General features: G+C 39.0%; 1 protein-coding gene across 4 annotated transcripts in view; it reads right to left on the bottom strand.

The window, feature by feature from the left end:
- HECW2 (HECT, C2 and WW domain containing E3 ubiquitin protein ligase 2) overlaps positions 1-27,814 on the bottom strand; it is a 415,968-nt gene that overhangs the window by 5,918 nt on the left and 382,236 nt on the right. For all 4 annotated transcript variants that reach the window (XM_065930916.1, XM_065930917.1, XM_065930915.1 and 1 more), the window contains 6 exons: positions 26,613-26,711; positions 22,439-22,568; positions 21,282-21,428; positions 20,468-20,582; positions 17,254-17,339; positions 16,121-16,233 (listed from right to left, as the gene is read on the bottom strand). In XM_065930916.1, the coding sequence (XP_065786988.1) occupies positions 16,121-16,233; positions 17,254-17,339; positions 20,468-20,582; positions 21,282-21,428; positions 22,439-22,568; positions 26,613-26,711 (690 nt within the window). The remainder of the gene's footprint in view (positions 1-16,120; positions 16,234-17,253; positions 17,340-20,467; positions 20,583-21,281; positions 21,429-22,438; positions 22,569-26,612; positions 26,712-27,814) is intronic.

Genomic DNA, 27,814 nt, shown 5'->3' with positions numbered 1-27,814 from the left:
AATCACAATAAAAAAATAGACAACCTCCAAATAGCACATCTTATCAGGAAGCAAATCTGCACTTTTGACATGAAATAGGAAGCTTTTTGCTTGGAATGTACAACAGTTTGTTTGCAGGAGCTAAACAACTTTGCTTTTAAAAACTGCTCCTGAATTAATATGGAATTTTAGGAGCTGTGATCATTAACAGGCTGTTTTTACAAAATCACATGGTTTTAACCTTTTATTCTTATAAATCACTTTAATATTTATGAGATAAATAGAGTTATACTCGTAGTGTTGTGGGAAGATCAGAGGTTTGCAGTTGGAGAAACTTGAGTTTGAATTTCAGCATTACCAACCAGCTGTGTAATTTGCAGTGAATTATTAAAAACCTGCCACTCGATTTCTCATCTATAAAATGAGAATCATATTATTTGTTTCAGAAGGATATGAGGATTAAATGAAATCACAGAAACACTATTATTTGTCTCAGAGGATATGAGAAATTTAATTTGAAATTTAATATGAGAAATCACAGAAACACACTTAATAGAATGCCTAGCTCACAGTGTTTGACCAATTAATAAGAGGTGCATTTTTAGCTACATTTCATTACCATCAAAAAGATTTACTCTAATCGCCTTCATTAAATTGCCAAAGGATAATCATGACTCATGGAAACTGAGATAACAAAGAAATAATAAATAAAGCAGGTGTGTGGCCACATAGCTTATTAAAAACATTAACACGAAGGGCTCTGTCATATTAGGAAAATACAGATCTTCCTCAGCATACAATGAGGTTACACACTGATAAACCCCTCATAAACTGAAAATATCATAAGTCAAAAAAGCATGTGATACACCTAACTAACTGAACATCATAGCTTAGCCTAGACTACCTTGTACATGCTCAGAACACTTACATTGGCCTACAGTTGGGCAACATCATCTAACACAAAGCCTCTTTTATAATAAAGAGTTGAATATCTTATGTAATTTATTGAGTTACGGAATGGTTGTATGTGTACCGCTTTTTACCTCAGTGATCACATGGCTGACAAGGAGCTGAGGCTCACTGACACTGTCCAGCATCATGAAAAAGTATAGCACTGAATATTGTTAGCCTAGGAAAAGATCATGACTCAAAACTAAAAATACGATTTCTACTGAAAGTGTATCACTTTTGTGTGTGCATGCTCAGTCATGTTCAACTATATTTGTGACCCTATCGACTGTAGATCGCCAGGAAATCTTCCTGACCCAGGGATTGAACCCACGTCTCCTGCATTGGCAGGCAGGTTCTTCACCACTGAGCCACCAGGAAAGTCTCATATCATTTTCAAGCCACAGTAAAGTCAAAAAATTCTAAGTCAAACCCTCCTGAGTCTGGGACTGTCTGTACCAATTTTGGGACACAGAAATAGAACTGGCTCAGAGTTTACAAGTTCTTGTTATTACAAACTCTAGAATATATTGGGGGAAAGTCACTTAATCAATCTTTGCAATCAAATACTTTTTTCATAAACTATTTCAAAATTGCATTTGACATAGTTCATATTATACCTCCTTACATCAGAGCCTTAACTTGGGTCTCAAGAAGAACATTTTACTTTTTTAAAGAAACTGAACTAGCATACTGAAGATCTTAGAAATGGTTTAAATATCTATCTTGTGTAAAACACTGGTATAAAAATATTAACTGAAAACTTTAAATCTGTATAGGGAAAGGGGATGAAGAAGCAGAGAAATGAAGTATATTTTGAACATAATTATCATCCAGGCTTTGTGAGTTAGACCCATAACATTCATTATTCCATTAGACTAAAGACGGTACTTCTTTTAGATGAAATTTAAACATTTTCACTTCATTGGCTACCAACAAGGCTGAGGCTCTTTCCCCAAGTCAGTTTATTTGTAACATTTCCTGTTTTGTGATCTATATGTTCATCTACTTTGCCCATTTATTTTTTCTTCAAAAATTTTTATTTTAATAAATACACATCACAAAGGATGTTTCATATTAACCATTATCAAGTACACAGTTCTGTAGCATTAAGTACATTCACATTGTTCTGCAACCATTACCATTATCCATCTCTAGAAATTTTTCCTCTTTCCAAACTGAAAATCTGTACCTATTGAACACTAACTCCTATTTTATTCCACCCCTGCAACCACCACTCTATTTCCTGTCTCTATGAATTTGACTACTCTAAGTACTTCATATAAGTGGAATCATACAATATTCATCCCTTGTGATTGCTTTATTTCGCTTAGCATTTTCCAGGTCCATGTTGTAGCATGGGTTGCAAATTCCTTTTTTTCCCCCTGCTAAATAATATTCCATTGTTTGTATATACTATGTTTTGTTAACCCATTTATCCATTGGTTGACACTTGGGTTGTTTTTACATTTTGACTATTGTAAAAAAGTATTGTTATGAACATGGGTTCCAATTTTTCTATATCCTATCCAACACTTGTTATTCATTTTTGTAACAGTCATTCTTATGAGTGTGAATAAATTTATCATCTAAAGTTTTAGGATTTCTTATTGACTTGTAAGAAATACTTCAAAATAAAGAGATTTTCTCTTATATTCTCTCTCATGAATCTCTTCTAGCCTGTTCACCTTTTTATTGGGTTTGCCAATAGGTTTCATTAGGTTTTTCTGTAACATCATATGGAAAAATTAGAATGAACTTTTTGGCCAACCCAACATTTAGTTATGCATTTTATTTATACAGCAGTATTAACCAGATTCCCTGCTACCCATTTTTTTTAATTTTTATTTTTTTATTTTTCAGTGGGTTTTGTCATACATTGATATGAATCAGCCATAGAGTTACACGTACCTGCTACGCATTTTTAATACACTGTCTTTCTTCAGCGTGCTGCTGTGATAAGCAATGTTGAAAAGATGATCTCCAGAGTTTACACCTCACAGAAGTTGTTCACGGTCTTTTTTGCTTTGGGTAGTGCTAGTGTACCAAAGAGTATGATAGATGAACTTTTGGGATAACTCCTAAAAGAGTAACTCATTTTATATAGGTGTAATCTGGAATAGATTTGTGTGAATTCATTTTTGTGAACTGAATCATATTGGGGAAACTAGGAAATAAAATAATTCAAGTAAACCCTTTCTCTAGTTAAGCAATAATCCCTGAAGTGAACATATTAGTTGCTCGGTCATATCCAACTCTGTGATCCCATGGACAGCAGTCCATGGAATTCTCCAGGCCAGAATACAAGAGTGGGTAGCCATTCCCTTCTCCAGGTGATCTTCCTGACCTAGGAATTGAACCCGGGTCTCCTGCATTGCAGGCAGGCTGTTTACAGTCTGAGCCATTAGGAAAGTCCAATAATTACTGATTAAAGTTTCTTAGGACAGGACAGGACTGTAGGTGTAATATGTCTATCACATGCTTGTTAAGCCTGTTTCTTCCCTCTTGATAACCAAATAATTTCTCTTAACTGAAGGTTAATTTTACCTCATCAGGAATTAACAAAATAATCACATACATGAGGATGACAATTTATAAACAGTAATGTTTGAATCCTACAATTAATTTCTTATGAATACTTGGATTGAATGATGAATTTTAATTCACTGTGGTCTTGTGGTATGATGAATTCTAAGATGATCTTCCATGACCCATGCCTTTGTATAATCCCCATCTTTTAAGTATGACAGGGGACCTGTAATTTGTAACCAATGGAATATGGCAAGGGTGAAGATATATTGAAGATGTAATTAAGTCTCTCATCCGTTGATTTTAAGTTAATTAAAAGGGTGATGATCCTGAACTTGGGCCTGACCTAATTAGGTGAGACCTTTAAAAAGAGCATCTAGAAATCAGAGAGTCTCGCTGTTGCTAGATTTGAAGAGGTAGACTGCCATGAATTCTGTAGATGCAAGGAATAAATTCTACCAACAACCTAAGGGAGTTTGGAAGCAGGTTCTTCCCTAGTTGAGCTTTCAGATGAGAATGCAATCCAGCCAACATTTTAATTTCAGCTTTTGGATGCTGAGAAGACCTGGCTCAATAGTGCTCAGACTCCTGATTACAGAAACAGTGACATAGTAACCATGTTGTTTTAAGCTGCTAAATTGGTATTAATTGGTTATGCAGCTTTGGAAAACTGCTACAGGTCTCAATGTAGTAATGTAGCCTAAGAAGAGGTAGTTAAGTGTAATAAGTGTAATATTGTAGCATCACCCCTATCAAGGGCAGTGGTGCAAAGCTGGGAGTCAACAGCAGTCCTTTCATCCTCCCAGGCTTCTGAGCAAAAAAACAGGAACTCTGACTGTCTCTGCTGTTCAGTAACCTATCCAGTAAATCCATCAGCCTGGACACTCATATTTTTGATTCAGTTCTCAACACAAAAGGAAGGATTGGACAACTTTTTTGATCCTCTTCAGACATATTAATCAGACAAGACATAATCACCATCATTGGTCCTTAACCTAAAGCTATCAAGGATTCCTAAATTGCACCTGGTTGCACAATATATAGTTACCATAATAGAACTTTCCTTCTGAATAAACTGAACAGCTCCCATGGAAAATGTTTCATGAGGATGGAGAAAGTATGTATTATTGAGGGGGAAACTGTAGAAAGATTAAATGGTTCCGCCAAAGTCAAATCAAAAATAGACCACAACCTTGGGTTCCTAGGGGAAGTCCAACATTAAACTGAAAGCAGGGAAACTAATGCTTTGTTTTTTTCACTTTTGGAAGCCTGAGTGTTCATTTCATCCTACTTCATGATTTAAAGTGCTAGTCCTCAACACCTTACCAGATTACACACATTTTGAAGACAGAAATTAGAAAAATTAAGCTTCAAATAAATGACTCAATCAAAACATACAGAAGCTTCAGGGAAAATGGTCCAGATTTGGTCAGTTCAGAAAAGTCTGGGAGATACCAGGGGATTTTTTAGGTGCTCTAACCAACAAGTTCTATCTCAGGCTCACCAGAAAGCAGAGATATTCAGAGAGATACAGGGGGAATTCATCAGAATCATCCAAGAAACTTGTTTACAATGGAGATTTTAGGTGCACTCCCTGAGATTCTACTTTAGAAGGTCTGGGGTGGGCCTAGGGATCTGCTTTTTAACTATCAATCTAAATGAGTCTGACGCAGGTAGGCTCCACTATTGGAGAGGTATCAATTACATTAGAAATAAGATATCTATACTAGCTATTCTCAGCAGAGTTTTGTGTGCTTGCAAAAATTTCAAAACTCCTTATAAACAAGACAACATTGCTAATAAGGAAATTGAGGAACAGTGTGGTTAAATAAATTGCCCAATATTTACCATCAGCTGGCTGTGTGAGCCAAGAACAGGGGAAAAAAAAAGCAAAACAAAACACAATCCTCTGAGGCTTCTCACATCCCCCTCTCCCACCCCATTCCATGTCCTAAGAAAACTCTAGCAGAAAATAACAGAAGGGCCCTTGGACTATGTTGATATTGGCAGCAAAAGCACATCCAGTTATTCAGTCTCAATAAAAGAACATTTTTCAAATCTTTCAAAGCCAGCCACACTAAGGCTATAATGAGTTTACCTCATTTTACTCTATGCAGCCAGAACCACTCAAGGAGGGCAGATCTGAACTAGTCTTTGGGAAATCATGCTGGCATTAATATAAAGAAGATTTAAAAGCCCTCCAGACATCTGGTCTGACTTAATAGACCTCTTGGTGCTTTCTGGATTCTTTAAATGTTAACCAGGAGGTCATATGCTTAACCCTCTTTTCTTTCCTATAGATATAGACAAGTCGATTATCCAAACCCAAAGAGCCCAAAGTATCACAGTTATATCTGAAGTTTCATAGATCGATTAATTGATCAATGTATTTCTGTGGGTGTATGCATTTATAAATTGATTCTCCCAGAAGTGACTTTTGGTAGCTTATAAGGACTCAAAATATGAGGTAAAGAAGAAATTAGAATCAAGATTTTAAAGAGAGGGTGAGAAAACCATGGGCTTCATTTTATCTAGTAGATATAGCCCTAGAAATAAAATGTATATAAATATAATAAATCCTTTTTATTTGCATTATCATTTAGAATGTGTTTTTATCAGTACTCTCTTTTCAATTGGCAGTGGTGCCTAATCTTTCTGATTTGTTTCCTTACTCCTATTTCAACCTTTTCATTGAATAATTAATAAATCAAAAACAAATACTTAAAAGCATTCTGGAAAATCCCTAAAGGATATTAGAATATCACACTTTAGTGTCATGATTTCTTTGGAAGTGGGAGCTTTCCTGACCAAGTTTACTTGTCAAGCTCACATTCTCCCCATCGAGCCTGGCTTTCTCACAAGGGAATCAGGTGTTCACGCAGTCTTGCTGGCAGGGCAGCCTAGATGAAGGGGCAGAATCAGCCAGGAGCTGGGCTGTGAGGTGGGCAAAGAGGGGCTCTCTTCTTAGGCTCTCCAGGGCCCCAGCACCTGCAGACTCTCTTTGATTATGTACCCTCTTGAGACCCCATATTTGAAAGCTTGGCATTTCTATACAAAGTTCCCTGATGAATAAAAATTAATTTTTCAACTTACATTTCATTTATTCCTTAATTCATTGAACAAACAAGTTCTGAGGTTATACTGCATGCCAGGCATTGAGCTGTCCCCTTGTATATGAGGATGAACAGTCTGATCTCTGCCCACAAGAAGTTTATACTCTGACAACAAAATGTGCAGGCAAATGGGACCTGTCAAAGGTTATGCAGTCTGTGCTCTATACTAGCGGTTTGAAATGCAGCCTACCTTTGACTCTGCTCACCAACTCATAATCCCTAGCTCAGGGCTGCTTTTCTCCAGAAAACCATAAGAAACCTTTGCCTACTCCAAAAAGATTCCTATGGGCTATTAGTGACCCTGCATACAACGCGCTACGAGTCTGCTCTGTGGAGTCAAGGAAGGCTGTAGAGAGGACACTATCTGAGCCAAGCCTTGAAGGATGTGTAGGTGTGTAGAGCTTTTCTGGTTCAACAACAAAGAGAAGGACGTTCCCAGCAGACTGCCTGGAAGTGAGAGAAACTTGAGAACTAAAGTGCTTGAGTGACAGGAGCCCAGACTGGATGTGACGGCACAGGCCTTTCCCATTCGGTCCATGCGTTAAAGGCAGCGAGTGGGCATGCAGCTGGAGGTGGCACGGGCGCTACCAGCGCCAACAGGGAGCGGAGGAGGTGTGGAAGGACGAAGACACTGAATCAGAGCTTGCAACCGGCGTGAGAAACACAGCTACCAACCACACAGAGTGACCCATTCAATGGAAGGAGTCAGCCCTTGCTTTGTTAACCTAAACTTATTAACACAAATGAAGCTATAACTTTTGTCATGACTTTATAAACATTCACAATTTCTCTTTTATCCCCACTAATACTGTCTTAGACCATGGGATTTAGGGCAGGAATTCTCACTACCACTAGTTCACAAGTATCTGTGCAATCCTGGTGGCGGAGCAAAACCCTGACCCTTCCCAGGTGTTCAGTAAATGGGAAACAGTGGAAAGGAATTCTATGGCGCTTACTACACCCACTACCCGTGTGTTATATACCATTCGGCAGTGATGCTGGTTATCTGTTCACTGAAGTATCTGTTAGGCCCTTCTCTAGATTTTAAAGTCCATGCTGACAAGAGATCAATTTATATCTCCCATAAGGTAATTAGTATCTAAAGGCTTACTAGAGAAATTAGATTACTAATTAATATCTTATTCTAAAGTCTTATTAGGTTGCCTGGGTTAAAATGAACTGGATCTATAAATACAGTGTAGAATGTTCCCACAGTGGGAATTCCTGCATGGGGGATAATCAGCAGAAGAAACTCTTGAAACTGTGCCTAGTAAGCAGGTCACGTCTCAACTGTGGGTAGCTCTGGGAAAAGATGAACAGTACATACTTTTCAAATGTAAGAATTTAAACCCAACAGAAGAACACCCAGTGAGGAGTAGTTCTAGATTGAGAACTCAAACAAAATATAAATATCCTCGGTGGATACAGCAGATTTCTTAAATATCTAAAAATTGTAAAATGCCAGGTGAGCTCTGAAGGCTAGGGATTAGTGATAACAGTCAAAATAGCTGAATTAATTGAACAATGTGTTAGGCATCATTTTTAAGCACTTTGCCCATTGTAAGCAACGACAAACCTAGACAGCATATGAAAAAGCAAAGATGCCTATTATACAGAGTGAAGCAAGTCAGAGAGGAAAACACCAACACAGTATATTAGTGCATATATATGGAATTTAGAAAGATAGTAATGATTACCCTATATGCAAGACAGCAAAAGAGACACAGATTAAAGAACAGACTGCTGGACTCTGTGGGAGAAGGCAAGGGGGGGATGATTTGAGGCAACAGCATCGAAACATGTATATTACCATATGTGAAATAGACTGCCAGTCCAGGTTCGATGCATGAGGCAGGGTGCTCAGGGCTGGGGCACTGGATGACCCAGAGGGATGGGATGGGGAGGGAGGGTCAAGATGGGGAACACAGGTACACCCATGGCTGATTCATGTGAATGTATGGCAAAAAACACCACAATACTGTAAAGCAATTAGCCTTCAATCAAAATTTTAAAAAAATAAAGCAAAGACATCACTTCACCAACAAAGGTTCATATAGTCAAAGCTATGGTTTTTCCAGTAGTCATGTATGGATGTGAGAGCTGGACCATAAAGAAGGCTGAGTGCCAAAGAATTGATGTTTTTGAACTGTGGTACTGGAGAAGACTCTTGAGAGTCCCTTGAACTGCAAGGAGATCAAATCAGTCAATTCTAAAGAAAATCAACCCTGAATACTCACTGGAGGGATTGATGCTGAAGCTGAAGCTCCAACACTTTGGCCACCTGATGCGAAAAGCTGAGTCATCAGAAAAGACCCTGATGTTGGGAAAAGATTGAGGGCAGAAGGAGAAGACAGCAGCAGAGGATGAGATGGTTAACAGCACCACCGACTCAATGGACATGAATTTGAGCAAACTCTGGGAGATAGTGAAAGACAGGGAAGCCTGGCATGCTGCAGTCCATGGGGTGGCAGAGAGTTGGACAAGACTTAGTGACTAAACAACAAAACATCTCACTTCATTTCCAAAACAGCTTTGTAATGTAATTACTATCCCAATTGTTCAGATGAGGGTATAAAGACACAAAAGTGATTCTGGCATATCTTGTCTGGAATGGTCCAGAGTCATATGTTAAACTTAAGAGCTTACCAAAAATATTATGTGCTATGGCTTAGCATGAGAGGCAAAGCCACATTCAATTCACATAAGCTCCTTGTTCTCACAGGGTTAGATCCAAGAGAGGGGAGATAGTCAATGGGTACACAATGACAGAAATGAAGTAAGCCCTACACATTAATAAGGTAGGACAGAATGACAGGCACCCTGGGAGCAGAAGCCTGGAGGGCCTTTCTAAGCACTGAGCTGAGTCCCTAGAGATGACAAAGCCAGTCGCATGCAGAACCAGCAGAAAAGAGATGGGGCAGCACGTTCTAGAGTCTTGAGGCAGACTCACGTTTGGTAAATGTGAGGAACGAGGAGGAGGCTGGCGGCTGCAGCCAGTGAGGGGAGAGTGTATGTGTGGAGGTTGAAGTAGTAGGCCAGAACAGGCCACCCACCTGCTAGTCAGTCCTTGGCAAGGAGTCCGGATTTTACTATAAGTCATTGATGGGTATAAGTAGGGGAGGGAGGTGATATGGAGATTGCAGAAGCTCACTTTGGTTGCTGAGCGCAGAATGAACCACAGTATGTATGTACAGAAATAGTCATGTAGACAGCAGGCTATGGCAATAGCCTTGTGGAGAGGGGCTTGTGCAGTGGACTATGGTGGTGGAAAGAGATGAGCCCAAATTCATTTTTGGTCTTGAAGCCAAAGAGAAGGGGATGACCAGTTCCTTATCAGCCATAATGTTCATCATTCACAAACACATACTTTATGATTTACAGCTGTTGTGACTTGAAAGAGTCAATTCTGTCAACAGAAACAATGAAAACTATCATACTTTTACTCCATTTAGGAACTACAAATTATTTCAATAGTATTTTACATTATTTACTACAGTTCTTTTTTTAGACAAAGTATGCTCCCTGGGTCAGGAAGATCCCCTGGAGAAGGAAATGGCAACCCACTCCAGTATTCTTGCCTGGGAAATCCCATGGACGGAGGAGCCTGGTGGGCTACAGTCCATGGGGTCGCAAAGAGTCAGACATGACTGAGCAACTTCACTTTCACTCTATGCTTTATGAACATTTTATCCATTTCCCAAAGACCAATCCAAAAGGTACAGCATATTTAAGCATCTTTAATAGAGTAATGTTCCTAGTTATCATGGGTATATCTTTGTTAGCACATGCTGATTCAATGGCGGGATACAATAAAACCTTAAAATATTATTATTAGAGAGCATGAATTGAGTAAGAAGGAAGGAAGCAAGGGAAAGGGTGGGAGATGGCCTTATATAAGAGATTAAACCATGGAACTGCTGCTGCTGCTGCTAAGTCACTTCAGTCGTGTCTGACTCTGAGTGACCCCATAGACGGCAGCCCACCAGGCTCCCCCTTCCCTGGGATTCTCCGGGCAAGAACACTGGAGTGGGTTGCCATTTCCTTCTCCAGCACATGAAAGTGAAAAGTGAAAGTGAAGTTGCTCAGTCCTGTCCAACTCTTAGCGACCCCATGGACTGCAGCCCACCAGGCTCCTCTGTCCATGGGATTTTCCAGGCAAGAGTACTGGAGTGGGGTGCCATTGCCTTCTCCGAACCATGGAGCAGACAATTTTATTATAGGAGAGTCTTCTGCCAATTTCCTCTCAATCAAGGCCCCTCAGCTGACCAGCAGGTGGAGGGGAGCTGGGAGACGGGAGGGATGCCCCAAGACAAGGATGGGAAAGAGGTGGTACCAAGGGATCCTTATAGTGTTGGCTCTTGGTCTGAACATTTTTTTAATTAAAGAGAGTGACATGAGCTCCTCACTTACTTTCCCATTTCCTAGTTGACAGTTCAATTTGCCAGTAGACAATGCTGTCTATACTAGAGGAGGAAGGGCTGAATTATTGATGACACTATAAAGCAGTATTTCATGACACTGAAAGATGTTCATGATTAGTGATATTTGGTGAACAAAAAGCAGGTCATAAACAGTATATATGCTCTGATTGTATCTTGTTTTTAAATGTGTGTCATGCATGATGTGTTTGTTGTGTACAAATGAGTAGAAGTATGTTTAGAGGTTATCTCAGTAGTGGACTTTATATATTTTTATTATATATTACTATAATATTTAATTATATTACAGTATATTAATGATATAGTATAATACATACTAATTTTATTATGTATTTTATTATATATTACTATATATGTGTTTATATTATATACCCATCTTTTTATTTTTAACTTCTTGGCATTTTTGTGAAAATTTTTCTTTATATGGGTCTTCCCTGGTGGCTCAGATGGTAAAGAATCTGCCTGCAATGCGGGAGACCCAGGTTCAAGCCCTGGGTTGGGAAGATGCCCTGGAGAAAGGAATGGCTACCCACTCCAGTATTCTTGTCTGGAGAATCCCATGGACAGAGGAGCCTGGCGGGCTACAGTCCATGGGATCACAGAGAGTTAGACATGAGTGAATAACTAAACACTTTTCACTTTTCTTTACATGAGATTAAAAAGTGAAAAAATGTCTTGCAATACAGGGGTTAGGGAGTAAGAGGTACAAACTTATGTAAAAAATAAGCTATAAGGATATATTGTACAACATTGGGAATATAGCCAATATTTTATAATAACAAGAAACGGAGAATAATCTTTAAAATTGTGAACCACTATATTGTACACTTGTAACTTATATAATATTATATATACGTCAATTAAAAACTTTTTTAATGAAAAAAATTTATCTTTAAAAGTGATGCTATCTTTTAAAGTTCTATTCCACTGGAAAAGTTGTCTCCCTGAGACACTCATTTCATAATTAACTCTTACTTTTTATTTTTTAATTTGGGACAGAACTGCATTTATAATCATCTCCAGACACAGGCATTTTCTAAAATGAGTGTTTCCCTCCTTTGGCAAAACCAACACTGCCCCATTACGACAGCAGCTTTCCCACCGCCCTGTCCCACCGTCCTACTGGGCAAGAGCCTCTGGGAAGAACACATAAAGTCTACACCACCCTGGGAAAGAGGATCTGACCTGCATTTTCCTGCGGGCATGCAAGCAGCCTGTTTTTCAGAATGTTTAAGAGAGCATTTGCCATAAAGTGAATTTACAGTCTCCTAAGCCCATCAGGGCACAGGGGACAGGAAATCTACAGAAACGCAAAATACAGAGCTAACTACCAACCAGGAAGCAGAGGAAGGGCAGTAATGTGTTCAAGTCAGACGCCTCCACAGACACACCGGCCTGCCTCCATCATTATTTACCAGCTGGTCTCTAGTTACTTTATTACCAAAAGACAGAAAAAGAGAGCCACGGATTCAACTTGTTCTGGCTTCAGAGACACCCCTATATACTTTAATACACTTCTTGGCCCATGTTGTGAGTAGCATTATTTACTGCTACTGCAATGAGGCCTAGGAAGTCTGAGAAAAGAATGAAACTCATTTGCTTCCCTGAAAGGCTGAAAGGCCGAAAGGCCCTCAATCATCCATGTCTAGAATAAGATGCCCTCCCTTCTGCTGGGACTGCCTGTCCTCAACCTTTACAGCCACTTCCACTACCACTTCTCCAGGGTGCAGCCTCGCCTGCTTGACACAAGATGATGCCAGGCTTCCTAGAGAAAACACATTTTAAGGAAGAAGTATATCCATTCATTTTGTATCCAGTGTGTACAATGTCACATTTTGAATGTTAGACATCATCTCACAAATAAGAAAAGAAATACATTGGGGTTGAATAGCTTGGTACAGACCAGTTCTTTAGTTCTACAACTTAAACTTAGTAGGAAACTGCAAGAATGATGGCTTTAGTGTATCTGTGCTGATAGTAGGAAAAAAATGGACTCAAGTCATATACACCATCTCTTTAAACCAGAGCCAATCTTACAGATCTTTTTGGCACTTAACACGCCACATTTCATGATGACAGTTATCAGTGAAGAAATCACTTCTGATAAAAACTATATGGTCACAAGCTGAAGTTCTCCTTTTATGTTTTTCTTCCAATGTACCACTTTTGTGAAGCAAATTTTAATAGTTTCAGCAGTATGGTGGCTCCCAGAAGAATCATAATAAAAGGTTTAAAAGAACAAAGAAAGCATACTATCCTTAAGGACCTTCATGCACATTATTCTCACTCACTTGACACAAAAACTCCTTGAGCATGGTATTGTTATTTCTACACTTCAGAGATGGATCCAGGCTCTTAGGATCACATAGCTAGTGTATCAAAGTGCTTAAATCTGCACTCATATCTCCTAACAAGGCTATGTAAATTGATGAACTGGTGAAGCAGAACAGTCAAGCAGCTCTTTCCTCCCACTGGACCTAAAACATTAGAGCCTGTTACAGGCAAGGTATGAAAATGGTCTGCTTGCCTGATGTGCCTCCTATCATCTTTATGTATGACTTTTACAATCTGGGTAGAACTGGAATCTAGAACCTAGAGTCTCAGGTCACAAGGCAGAAAGGAAGGAACAACAAAGCCTGTTGCCCAACTGCATGTGTGCAATGCTATGAAGAGCCCCACCATTTATGATGAGTCAAGTATATGAACTTCCTGGAGCTCCTGGGGAAGTAGACAAGTGAATATGGCCTGACCCCCAAGATTCTTCAGCAACCTGTCAGTGCTACTTATTGATGAACTGAACCTAACAGACCACCCCTTCCCTGGCCATTTAAAGGTGGAGAAACAGAGGCTGAGAGATCAAGTGGTCTTTTCTGGTGCCAGAGTCAGCTGGTGGCAGAGATGGTCAAGAAATCCCAACCTCCCAAAAACTCCAGGTCTTCTAACTTCCAACCCTGTGCTCTTTCCAATAAGCTGCAGCCTGACATATATTACAGATGATGATGGCAGAAATCATAACTGCAGCCATCATCAGCTGGGCCAGGGTCAGCAGTAAATGTTTTATATGCATGATTTCATTTAATCTTCAGAATTACCGGCCTACAATGTAGATGAGGAAACAAACAGAGGTTCAGAAAGATTAAGTAACTTCTCCAAGACTACACTGCAGGCAAGTAACAGAACTGGGGTAGAGTTTAATCTCTCTGAAGCCAAAGTTTGTTGTTTACACCAAATTGCATTTCTCTGCTCACCAGGTTTGGTGAAAATTTCAGTGATTAAATAAAAACAGCTGATATATCTGCCTACTACTGCAGTTTATTCCATCAACTTTACAAAAGTAAATCTTGAAAGAACACAATTCATCTGTCCTTTCTTGACTCTTTAATGCATCCTTGAGTTTCTCAGAAAGGTGAAAGGCCCTACTCAGAGAGTGAAAATCTGCTTTTGTGTTGCAAATGTGGTTTAAGGGTGAAAAGGCATGTTTCAGACATAAGAAAAATAAAATAAAATTCTTCTTTAAATAATGAAATTAAATCTCTTACATTTGGAGCACCAGGTCAGCCAGCTAATACTTAGATGTTTGCGTGCAAGCGCCTCTGTTCACAGACTGAGATGGACCCAAAGAGGTGGCTCAGGTCAGCCCTGAGTGAGCTCTATTCATTGCTCTCTGTATCTGTATTTTCAGCACCACCTTTTATGCTTAGAACGCTATTCTTAAAAACCAGTGCCTTACAACTGCTAAGAAGTCAGTCTTCTTAACAAGTTTCTCAAAGTCATCTGTACAGTTGTCTTGGTACCCTCAGGGGATGGTTCCAGAACTCCCTCAGAGATAACCAAAATCCGTGGATGCTCAAATATAAAATGGCATATTATTTGCCTCTAACCTATGCACGTCTTCCTGTATACTTTAAATTATCTTGTGTTCAGTTGTACATGACTCTTTGTGACTCCATGGACTGTAGCCCACCAGGCTCCTCTGTCCATGGAGTTTTCCAGGCAAGAATACTGGGGTGGGTTGCCATTTCCTACTCCAGGGGATCTTCCCAACCCAGGGAAGAACCCACATCTCTTGCATCTCCTGCACTGGCAGGCGGATTCCTTACCACTGAGTCGTCTGAGAAGCAAGTCATCTCTAGATTGCTTGAAATACCTAGTACAATGTAAATGCTAAGTAATAGTTTCCGCATGTAGCAAACTCAAGTTTTGTTTTCTGTAACTTTCTGGAAACTTTGCAAAAAAGTATTTTTGACCTGCAGTTGTTGGGAATCTGCGGTTGGCTGAATCTGTAGATGCAGAACTCATGGATACAGATGGGTGACTGTACTTAAACTCAGGATAACATCATGGGGAACTTAGTATCACTTGGGAAGATTTAACCTCCCCAGAATGCAGTTTTATTATTAGTAAAATGAGAGGCAATCTGAAATCCTTTTTACTCAAAAATTCAATATATTACTGCTGATTGATAAAGGAGTTCTGAAACTAACTCTTCTCTGTTCCTCTTTATTTGCTCCCTGCTTTTCTTCTGCTTCAGTTACAGTTTGCTCCATTCAACCCAGTTTTTTCATTCACAGATGCTGCCTTACGAGTCTCTTAGATTTATTACTAGCAGCAGAAAAGCTATTTTTCCCACTCAAGGAAATATATCATTTTATTACGTATGAGAGTACACTGCAGAGAGCATTCACAAGGTGGGAAGGCATGTATGATAGATTGAAGAGGCATATTTACATGATTTAATTTTCCTTAGAAACCACAATGGTCATTTTTAGTGAAGGGATTCAAAATAGTTACCAGTAATAAACTTAAAACTAGAGCTTTTGAGACATAAATTAGAAACACAAGTGTGACCGACATTGCTTCTCCAATCACTAACAAACGCTTTGGTTTTGTTGTGTTTTGTATTTTAAGATATGTACGTATGTACTTCACATATGATCAGGAATATCTTTCTTTCCATCATTTAGAAAGGTAATCCAAGATCAATTCATTCTAAAAGCTTTTTCCACTCTTCTAAACTTTCAACACAGAAACAGCAATAAATCAACATACACTTAAGCTGAAGTTCCCCCCTAGAGCACTGTAGTGACAGTACAGAAATGTTTTCTACTTTACCTGGGAAGAGCAGTGATTTTCCCCCATTTCTCCACACAGAATCTTCTTGGGCCATTACTGCCTCGGAGAGAAGCAAATCCTTCATAGGGAATGCTGGATGTGCCTGTAACGAACTATCAACCCAAGAAAACAGAAGGAGAAGGTGAAGCCAAGAGACCAGTCTCTAGGAAAGGCTGGCATCATTCATATACAGAGGTCCTGGGGAAGAATAGCATACTGCTCACTGGTGGTAAAGCTCAGAAGATAAAACCATATAACATAGACAGAATAACTATAATGTGCGAATTCTGACTAAGAGCTGGAGAATCCCAAGGAAGGACAGTGCATTACAAAGGGAAAGGGGATGTAGACGGTTTGTAGAAAATACAGCATCCTATACATCCTTTAACTTAGAAGCTTAAACCACGCACACTTCCCACTAATAAAGTGGACATGCCAATTAACCTAAGTCTACTTAGCATCAGTCCTTGATCAATTTGAGGTGAATGGAAAACAAAAAGAACTTCTAGGCCTGCAAATTTGAGACTCAGATCTGTAATCCAAAGGAGCTAAGATCCAGCCTACTTGTGAGATTTTGTCTAAGCAAACAAAAGGCTTCCTCATGTCTGACATTTCTTTAGCTGCAACCAACAAACAATTGCCGTGTAAAACTATAACACCATGAGAAAATAATGAGTTAGTTCTCCCAGTATTCTTAAACTTCAATGTTATCTCAAATTTGTGGAAAGTTAGATGGAAGAAAAGAAGGGACTCTCTATCAAGGAACTGGATCATTTCTTGATAAAGGCAACTGAAGATTATCTCTTTCTGTTTTAGAGATGCTGGCCTGCAGAGAACTTGGAGGCCCTCTTGATGAAGGGATCAAAGTGCCCTGAAGGCGGATGTTGTTCTGAGGACTCTTGGATGGCAATTGGTACTTCCTCACAACTCTAATGAGATGCTTGGACTAGTTAGAGATGTTCTGCATAGTGATGGAACCAAAGAACCATGCAATCAGAAGAGTCTGGAAACAGTGTACTCAGAATATGCAGATAAACATGGGAAATATTTACTGAGTATAGTTAGCTATTATTAAAAATATGAAATTCCAACAATAATTAATGCATTAAAAAGATTAACTAAAGGCATCTTACCTGTAACAACCTCAGTCGTTGTTCATTGTTGAATCTTTCCACTGCAGCCCAGAACCACCGAATTACAATGTGATTGTCATGATATCCTATCAAACCAATCATGAAAGCTAGTATTACTTTGAGTTTTCTATCTTAAGTCACTATGACACTGGCATGTCAACAAAAGACTCCCAGACATAAATCATCATCTTGGATTCATTAAAGGTTATTTACAATTTTAGACCAAGGAATAACACTGTTAATGTGATCACATGAGTGTCAAAAGTAAAACAAAACACTAAATGGAACCAAGAAATCTGTTTCCATTTAGAGGTCACTAAATGAAGCTAGTGGAGAGAACAACAAGTGAGTTATCGTTAACCATACCATTTTTGAAAAATACAGTTGCTGGTATTGGAAATGCTTGAACCTTTTGTTCATTCATTTAAGAAATAATTTTCTACAGGAGTCTGAGCAAACTCCAGGAGTTAGTGAAAGACAGGGAAGCCTTGCGTGCTGCAGTCCACGAGGTCACAAAGAGCTGGACACAACTGTGTGCTGAATAACAAAGCACTATGCCAAGCACTGTACTACATCTGAGGGTTGAGGGTACAATAGCAAAAAAAATAGACCCTCACAGGGCTTCTGGTAAAGGAGAGAGGCATAAATCAAATAATTACACAAATAAACATATATTGCAAACTATTTTAGAACTATATATAATGTTGATATTTTAAAATCAAATTACTTTTTGTTAACAAAAAGGGAAAATAATTACACTACTTTCATTCTTTCAATGTGTAAATTTCAAATAATCATCAACCTAAATGTTACTTTTATCCCACACTGTAGTAGAGTTTAATAAAATGTCAACAGTGTCATCCTACAGGAGGATTAAGGGAGTAGCAGTGGATTCCAAAACCTCAGTGGAGAAAAATTAAGTTCAGAGAGAAGCTTGACAAAGATTATGGCACAGTTAGTGATTCAGACCAGCTGACTGACACACGCAGTGTGCAGAGAGCAGCTCTAATTCTGAGTCAGCAGCAGTGAGTCCTGAAAAATTTCCTTCAAATTTTTCCTCACATGGGTTTTGAGGGGACTCTTGCCTTACTGTTTACCTTGGTCAGTGATGCCCTTTGGAGAAGAAAGGGATCCAAATGAAGGGTAAATATAACTAGATTGGACACGGAAATCCAGAGGCTCGTTGTCCTGCCTTTGGCAAAGATTAGCTATTTGATGCTGAGAAAAGAGTTTTGTCATCTATAAAATAAATCCATTGGCTCTTTATAGCTTTAAAGTTTTCTGACCCTTTGAACTGGCCCTTTTATGCCTCTCCTTTGCTGTCTGTGCCAAAACCATTTAGAGAAGGAGGAGGAGTGAAAGTATCTCGTGGTATTCTCTACAAACAGCTGCCCGAGAACATAAGGCAAACGCCAGCAAAGCCACTCCTTCGTTCAATGCCAACTAGCTAGGTTAGCAAACATGGCAACTGTGCATCTTGCCCTTTTCCTGCCCTTCCCTCCCCCCAGCACTCTCTTCCCAAGGATTTTATTTGATAAGATTGACAATAAGAAAAGAAATAAGTACTTGATTCATCATAAACAGAGAATAAAAGTCTATTCTATGTAAACAGAAAAGTGGCTGATGTGATTGAATGTTATTAGAATCTCCTGAGGGTGTGTGTCGTGGGTAAAGAATGAGCTAATAGTATTTATGGTAACACCTAAGTTACGTAGCATGCTGGAGAAATTGTATTTTAGTGAATGAAACTGGTTTAGTTAACAGTTGTAACAGCTAAGGCCTATGTGGCTTATACAGAGGGCCGGTTGGTAAAGACTTATTACAGCAACTGGACTTCAGAAATAGCAGCAGTGGATGCTGCAGTTTAATCCTGCCTTTCAGAGAAAATGGGCAGGCAAGGCCAGCCCAGGGCAACAGTGATGGACTGGAAGAGCCAAGCATATGCCAAAATAAAAGCAACTGAGCCAATGTTAAGGTATACTTTTACTCCGTACTTTTAAAGTTTTTTTCCTTTAAATCTCTGTTTCAATTTACCAATAACTGGAGAACTGCTCAGCTCTAATTTTAGTCTGCTAAGTGATTAATTCAGTGACTTAAAGCTTGTATTCTTCACTCTCCAAGTTCATAATTACTGCTCACCTCTTACATTCTAAGTTAAAAGACAAAAGCAAAACCCAACTGTCATTTGTCATGACTTTCTGAAGACTTAATAACACTACAATAAATTTCAGAAAATGTATTTGTTCTTCGTTTGAAAGTATTGAATAAAACTAACTCTGGGTTAGCATCAGGTCCCCTTCCAAGTGTATTGATTCAGCAATCAAATCACAATGGCTTCAATGCCAACTGCTAATTGAAAGTTTGTACTGATCTATAGAATGCCAGCCCTAAAGCTTCCTATCTGGTGACGTGTCCTGTTTTAAGCTGCTTCCCCAGTGGCTCAGCAGAAAAGAATCCACCTGCAGTGCAGGAGATGGAGGAGATGTGGGTTTGATCCCTGGATGGGAAAGATCCCCTGGAAGAGGGTATTGCAACCCACTCCAATATTCTGGCCTGAGAAATCTCATGGACAGAGGAGCCTTATGGGCTATAGTCCATAGGGTCACAAAGAGTCAAATATAATTGAAGATACTGGGCATGCATGCCGTTTTAAGCTAATCTTACAGCAGTTTCCTTTTTGGTTAAACCTAATGCTTGAATTCTAAAAGGGCTTGTTCAGTAAATTTGAAATCTGAGAACCGTATCTTATTCTATTCATGAGTTTCAACTGTGAATTACAACTGCTAAGTAGTTCAAGTGAAATGTAGAAAAACTATGTTTGCTCATTAAGAAGTTAAGAGGGTGTGCCTCTTCAGGTTTGAGAATGAGGACAGAATAGGTGGAGTTTAACTAGTCACATATGAGCTCCTTGATGCTTCACTAACAACACCATAAAACAATTAATTACTGTTCCTATGGTCACATTTCTTCACCAACAATTAAGACTTATGACATCCTCAGATGGTGCGTAAACAGTCCTCCTTCCACTTGACAGATGAGACAGCTAGGGGAAGAAGGGCATGTACCTTGCCCACGGTCTCAAAGGAGAGTGCATCAGACCTATGATTAGAGTGCAAGTGCCTCTGCCTGTCCTGGATCCAGATCCACATGCTGAACCACTTGCCTCCCTGTAGTCTGAAACTTAAAATCCAGCCACCTATAAGTCAAATTTCACCTCCTCTGTATTCTGTGTTGTTTCTCCAATCACTTAGGTCTATTTCAGCTGTGCCTGCGATGACCAGTTCTAGTTCTCGTGCATCAAAAACAGATACCAGCCTGGCATCCACCACCTGTGGAATAAAAAGAATACAGGACATGGCTTAAGAACCTGGAGAAGCCTCAGCTACAATTACACTTCATCAGAAAAGGAGGGTACAAGGAGTGTTGGGAATGCATGGATGTGTTCTGTGGAGGCACTTTTAAAACTGTAAAGTTCTCTACAAATATATTTTTAGTAGAAGGTTGATGAAATTTTCAACAGCATTTTTGTTTTATAATTGGTCACTAATTAATTCTTTTAGTTTTTTTCTCTTGGAGAAGATTCAGTGCTTCAGTCATTTTCATAGTTTATTTTTATCTTAGCTATGTGGCCTTTTTCACAAAAGAAGTCACATGAAATACTTGTAACAACTCATTCTGACCCTTAGATACTATCATTTCACATACCGGGCATGAGATTTGATTACCCATATCTAAGCATGAGTAAGATGCATGACTTAAATGTTATTAGTGGTCATTAAACTCTCAAATGCTATTTGAATTCAGGTCATTTTATTTCAATGATTTCTTGTAACAGGGGAATAATTTTTTTTTTTTTTTTGTATTCTTGAAACATACAGGAAAAATCATTGAAGTGTTTAAATTGAATTAGCAACAGTAAATACAGCAAAAGAGAAACGGGAATATGACACACATATGAAGCAGACGGAGGCGGACCCAGGTCCCACTGGGCTCAGCTGAGGTCCCCACTGCAGCTGGCGGCCTTTTACCTCATAGAAGCCGCGCACCAGGCTCTCTGTCTGCTGCACGACGCCCCTCTCAATCCTCCACTTCACCATCCTCTCAATGTACTCCTTCTTGTTCTTCTCTGTGACTGGGATGTTGGCACCCCCTGGTTTTAATTCTCGTTCAGTAATCTGCAATTAACAAACAAAAAGGCTGACCATAAAGCAATATGCTTGATGTTGTAAGACTAGTGCTAGCGATGAGCTGGAATCGGACGCTACCTGTCCCAGCCCTGGGCACATCTACAAGCAGGAGGTCGGCACCAGCAGAGCTGGGCACACAGTGGAGCCAGGAAAAACAGGCACCAAGCTGATGTCTGAGCACCTCCGTGGCTAAGTATATACGTGCCACAAGTGCTCCAGGGTAAGCTTTAAATCCACAAATAAATCTTCTAAATGAAAACGAAGAGGTTTCCAACTCTGTGCCACTGCTATCTGAAGGTCTGACAAGACATTATCACAAGTTTCTTTAGGATTCAGAATCAACTACATACAGAACGCAAATATTTAGGTAAAGGTTTACCTTAAGGAAGCAGAATTACATTCAAGCAAATGTTAACTTGAGACATACTTTCCAAAATATGAAATTCAGGAGACCAGCCAGGTATTAATGTCTAACTAAGAATATTACTTATGAACCAGCATACAATTTCTGAAAGAAATCTTTTAACCAACTCTTTCATCAATTCAAAAAAGAAGTGTTTTCAAGTCTTTGCCAAAATAGTGTTTACTTTCCCCCAGCTTCAAAACAATCCATTTTAGTTTTTAACCATGAATGAGAATTAAGTACAAGTGCCAATTGAATATTTTAATATTCAACTCTGCAGTAGCATGGATTTTTAAAAACTATATTTCATATCAGGTACATTCTAATATCTCATGAGGATATTTTAGTTGGAAATAAAAAGATTGCTTGTAACTCACAAATAGTTATCACTATCTATAAATTAAAACATCTTAATCTGAATCTGGCATTATAATAACCTTTGTAACCAAGATTATTGTAACTGTACATAAATCTGGGATTAAACCACCCAACCAGCCACAAATAAATAAACATTTGATCTTAGCCACTGAATTAATCCTTCACCAACCAATAGTCTTCAATTACCACACACAATCACCATTATTCACACACAGACCTGCCCAAAAACTTCTTCGTTCACAGTGAACGTGAGGTCCAGGATGTCATGGATGTCGTTGTCTTTCATCCACTGCAGGCTCTGATGGAACTCTTCATCAAGGTATTCTAGATCACTCAGGTCACAGAGACTAAGATGACAAACAAAGAGAAACAAATATGTAGGCATGGATATTAGCAAAAACCCAGAGTCGTGAAGAAACACACTAAGAATTAGTGACAAGTACAATATCAACTAAGTAGGCAGTGATTTCTGGAATGTGTTTTGTCAAAGTCAGTAACCAAAGCGGTGAAATAATTCAGAAATGTACAAAATTTTTAAATCCTGATATGTAAAATGCTTTAGGAGCCACACAATTTGCTTTATCTTTTTACAGACACAGAACTGGGGGTGCAAAGAGCGGCTGCCCATTTGCACAGCCACCCACAAGCAATGCCAGGGGTGGGACAGGGACTTGGGCTGGCAACTTGCGTTCAGTAATCTTTGGCTAGGTTAAACTATCTTAAATTATCATCTTCCTAATCAGAAATTCTTTGTACATTTCTATACTGTACTTTAACTTTTTTTTCCCCCAAAGACTAGACTCTATGATTCATATTCACATATATCCCTTTCTTCTTCACGGTTCTTACTCTTTCCATGATTCTGAAAACTGAAAGCCACAGAATTGCTCTACAGTTTTAATAGCTTTCTATATTTCTCTCTTCTTTCTTCATTGCTGAGAGAAGTTCTACATGAGATGGGGCTACTATTACATGTCCCTGTTGTAAAGGTAATAGCAACTGACTTGCTTTATTGTTTTGGAATTTCCTCCCATCAGCCCAGTTTCAAAGATGATTTTGTTTAGTTCAGTCTACACATGTGTGAGACACCAAGTATGCGCCAAACATCTTAATAGCTACTTGATAAACAGTTACTGCCCTCAAGGAGCTAATGGTCTACTTGGAGAAACAAAGATATAATTAGATAAGTTGATTTAAGATGGTAAGAGCCTAGGGTGGATAACACATTATTTGTGCACTTTTTTATATGCATGTTATGCTTCAGTTAAAATTTAAAAAGGCATGTAAAGTAAACACAGGGACCTCCCACAGAAAACATGCAAGACATCTATTTTGACCTGGAAACGGACTGATTTTTCTGACTATATTTTTCATTTAGTAAGACAAACAGATTTCTATATAATATTTTATTGGTTCCATAATGCTTTCACATACAGGGTCTCCACCAAAATGTTACACAATAGGAATACCTATCTCAGTTTTACTGATGAGAAACTCAGCTAAGGAATGTTATATAAGTTGCCTGATGTCACACAGCCAGTAGGTAGCTGCGACAGAGCTTGAAATCAGATCAACATTTAAAAAAAACATTTTCTCATTTTTAAGATGAGAAAACTGCATATCAGTAACTAAGTGAAGATCAAAAGTGGCTGGGGAAAAGCTGTTTTATCTCCTGATTTCTTGTCCAGTGCAAATTCTACTCCTTCCCCTCTCCCACAATGGTATTACATTTTCTCCAGCAACAAATGACATCTTCAGTTTACTCTGTACAGTTGATTTAAGACACAGTTCAACCTAATCCATGTAAACATTTGAAGATCAAAACTAATCTTCTGATGGTTTTTAAATAGATTATTTATCAAGCACTGTAAGTGCCAAGTGTTGAAGCTATGATACCTGATATAAACAACCATGACCTGGAGATTTGAAGAAGCTTTTTGGAGTAAATGACACTTATATTAAAATCTGCAGGATGTTTCAAGCTCAAGAGGTAAAGGGGAATGAATAAAAAGGAGAATGGGAGAAAAGAGAGGCAGAAGACAACCTGAACAAAGCACAAAGGGATGGAGTATACAGATATTCCAAGCTTACGGGCAGCACCAGAGAGTTAACCATAAGACAGGATGTCCAGAGAATGAGGCTGGAAACGTATCTAGAAGCTGGTCTTGAATGTCATTCTAAGGAGCTTGGTGACTCAGAACTACTGAAAGGTTTTAAAACAGGTAATGACATGATCAGATATGATGTGTGACTTTAAATTGTTTATTCGCAAGTGGCTGTGTAGAGGATTGCTTATAATGGGGGGTGGGGGTGGGTATCATTGGGTGGAAACCAATTAATAGACCACTACAGTAACCTGTCTAAAGTAAGATAAGGATTTTACTTAGAGCACAGCTATCAGTGTAGACTGGGTATGTATGTGATCATGTCTGACTCTGCAACCTCATGGAATGTAGCCCACCAGGCTCCTCTGCCCATGGAATTTTCCAGGAAGGAATATTAGGGTAGAGAAGATGAACTTTAGAATTATTTAGGAGGCAAATGTGGAAATGAGTAAACCATTTTAGTGGGTGGGTAAAAAGAAGCATATCTAAAATGAGACAGCAAATGAACTCAAGTTACAAGATAACTCTGATTCACTGCCAGTCTTGAGGGCCACTAACTGAAAAATTCCTAAGGCCACAAGTTTAGCAGGCAAGACAACCTGAATGATTTGTGACCTGTACCACGGGAATGGGGTAGGAGGTGGGAAAGAGAAGAAACTGCTGTGCATTTACTCCCCTGTTTAAAGGTGACTCCCAATTTCTGACCAGAGTGATTTGAGAGTGTTGGTATTGTGAACTATGATGAGGCACATGGGAGCAGGTATATTTTTAGGTTAGGAGAAATTGATGAGTCTAGTTTTAACCATGTTGGTTTTGAGGTGCCTGTGAGACATTCAAGAAGAGACAGTAAGTAAAATATTGACTGCTTGAGCTTACAACTCAAGAGAGATCATATCTAAGGGTGTGGACTGGAGAGTCAGTAGATGAGACAGCTGAAGAGATTTCCCATGAGAACATACATAGAGAAAAGAAGGGGAACCAGGATGGAAGCTTCAAGAATATCAAGGTTAAAGGGCAAGTCAGGACACCCACAAAGGAGGCATAAAAGTAAAAGGTGAACCCAGAGGGCATAGTGTCATGGACACCAGAGAAGGAAGAACTCAAGAAAAACGGACAGGTCTGGGAGGGGTCAATAGTATCAAAAGCAGCAGAGTGGTCTATTAAAACAGAGACTAAAAAGCATTCTTTAAAAACTTCCATAGGTTATTGGTGGGAAAAAAGCTAGACTGAAGTGTGTTGAGGGCATGTCGACAGTCAGCATAGACTACTCCTGCAGGAAGTTTAAATGGGAAGAGGAACGATAAGGCAATGAAACGGAAAGATGCAAATAGGCCAGAAGAACCAGAGAGGGCAGAAGGCCAGAGTCCAGGTGCTCAGGGCTTCACTGGCCCAGATATCAAAAGAGACGATGGCAAAAGTCTTCCTACTGGCCCTCTTTAAGAAGCCATTAGAAGTCCTTTCTGTTGCGGTCTAGGCTCACAGAAAGCAGATCCATGGATACATGGCCTTGGTGAGGGGATGAGCTGGTCAGAACCATGCGATCAGGCTGCACTTTCTCGTTGCAAGTTTGAGCTGCTACTCTCACAGACAGTTGTCTTCTGTTCAGCCTTGTAAATGACTACTGATTACAGGACAGAAACTGTTTGCTCTACATTTTACAATAATTGCAATCTTTCACTGTGGTAACAATGAAGAAAAAGTTCTGTGAATGCTAAATTTTCATCTGCCATCATAAATTACTGCCTTGCATATGGAAAGATTTCAAGAAAAATATGGGACTTGAAAAATACGGCCCACCTCTAACAAACAAATGTTAAAAAAGGAGAGGGAACATGTGAATCAAGAATAAGCAGTTGAATGTTTGCTTAAGGCAAAATGTAAAATGCATCTTGTGAAAGATGGGGGGCTATGAGTCACCAAGACTAATCCACAACTATTCTATTAATAATTGACATTAATACCACAGGAATTTCAGCACTGTATTTGAAGTACAATTGTTTTGAAGAAACATGTGTAGCAACAAATGAGAATGAATTACTCAGAGCAGAGCAAAACTAAGCCTTTGGAAACAAGACGAGAATAAAGGATCAGAAGCTGGAAAAATCCAGTAACCATATTTGAAATTAGATTAGTTGATTAGTTTCAGAAATCTAAACCACGATTAAGTAAGTAATAATAGATTTGAGATAGTGAGTTAAAAAATGACCTTGACAAAAGATTCTTTTGGATAAAGGAAATACTTCATTCTTTACATGCAAATTACACAAGCAATAAAAATACTCTTACATTCTGAGAAGAGCCTTATAAAAGGGCCGTGTGAAGAAGGCATCCAACAAATACTGGTGAATTAGTGCAAGACCAAGGATCCTACCACTGAACCGGAACCTGTGAAGGAAAAGCAGGAGATGGTTTACATATCTTGGAGCAGTTTCTAAATGGTTCTGTTTCCTCTCAAGAATGTCTTCCAGTTCTAACCACCTAAGTTTTTCTAAGATGAACTGCCTTCCAGGTTCATGAGAATTTGTACACACGGCAGACTGTGTCTTCATTAGTTGATTTTCACATCTACTTGCAGAAGAAATCTGTGTCAATCTGATATTTAGAGAGATACTGATGCACCTTCCCCCCAAGTCAGTGAGGTCCAGCATGTAACACTCTACATGGCCAATGTGAAATCCCTGTTAGCATGACAGTGAAATGTTCTTAAATCACTTGTAAGAAATGTTGACACAATGAGACCAGTAATGGTGGGGAAAATGTCCCCGTGTAGTTTGCGTGCATGAATATTAGCAGGATTTCTCTAGTGCAAACCTAGTAGCAATTCCCTTTTGAGGAAAAGCCCAGGCTCAGAGTGAGAAAGTTTCTAGTCCTATTCTCTCTCAAACCCCTCTCTTAACAGTAACTGTCACCATCCAAGAATTATGCATGTGTACATTTGAGGGAGTTTCCTCATGGGACATTCTGTTCTCTAAAATTTCAGTGCTCAATTCTATTCTGAATCACTTCGGAAACTTTATTAAATATATCTGTCATGGCTGGATTTGCTGAGATGTACATATATTTTCTTTTTCAAAAATATCCAAGTTTCTAGCCTTTTGAAAGCCTGATGCCCTCTGAAAGTGTAAATCCACACTGAGGTTTGTAGTGTCCAACTGTAATTTCACTGTTAGGCAACCATCTTAAGATGAATGCCCAGCAGCTTTTTCTTTATTTCCACTTAGGTTAGCATAACTGCAATAGCTACTCTTAGGAGGACCTCTAATTGTAGTTAAACGGAAGTTAATTTGAAGAATAAGTCCTAAACCTTAATGCCCTCCACCCACCAGTATCAACCTCATGACTCAAAGAAATTTTTTCCATGATTCCTGTTCACATTCTTTTTTTTTGTTACAATAGTGAAAATGAACAGAAGCAAGCAAACGGGTCATACAGATACTTCAAGTCTATAAATGCAGGCATGTAAAAAATGTCACAGAGTGCAATTTGAG

Source organism: Muntiacus reevesi, chromosome 3, assembly GCF_963930625.1.
Source record: "Muntiacus reevesi chromosome 3, mMunRee1.1, whole genome shotgun sequence".
In the NCBI taxonomy this organism is placed as follows: Eukaryota; Metazoa; Chordata; class Mammalia; order Artiodactyla; family Cervidae; genus Muntiacus; species Muntiacus reevesi.
Note: the sequence above shows the minus strand (reverse complement) of the source record. Positions and strands in the feature narration are given on the sequence as shown.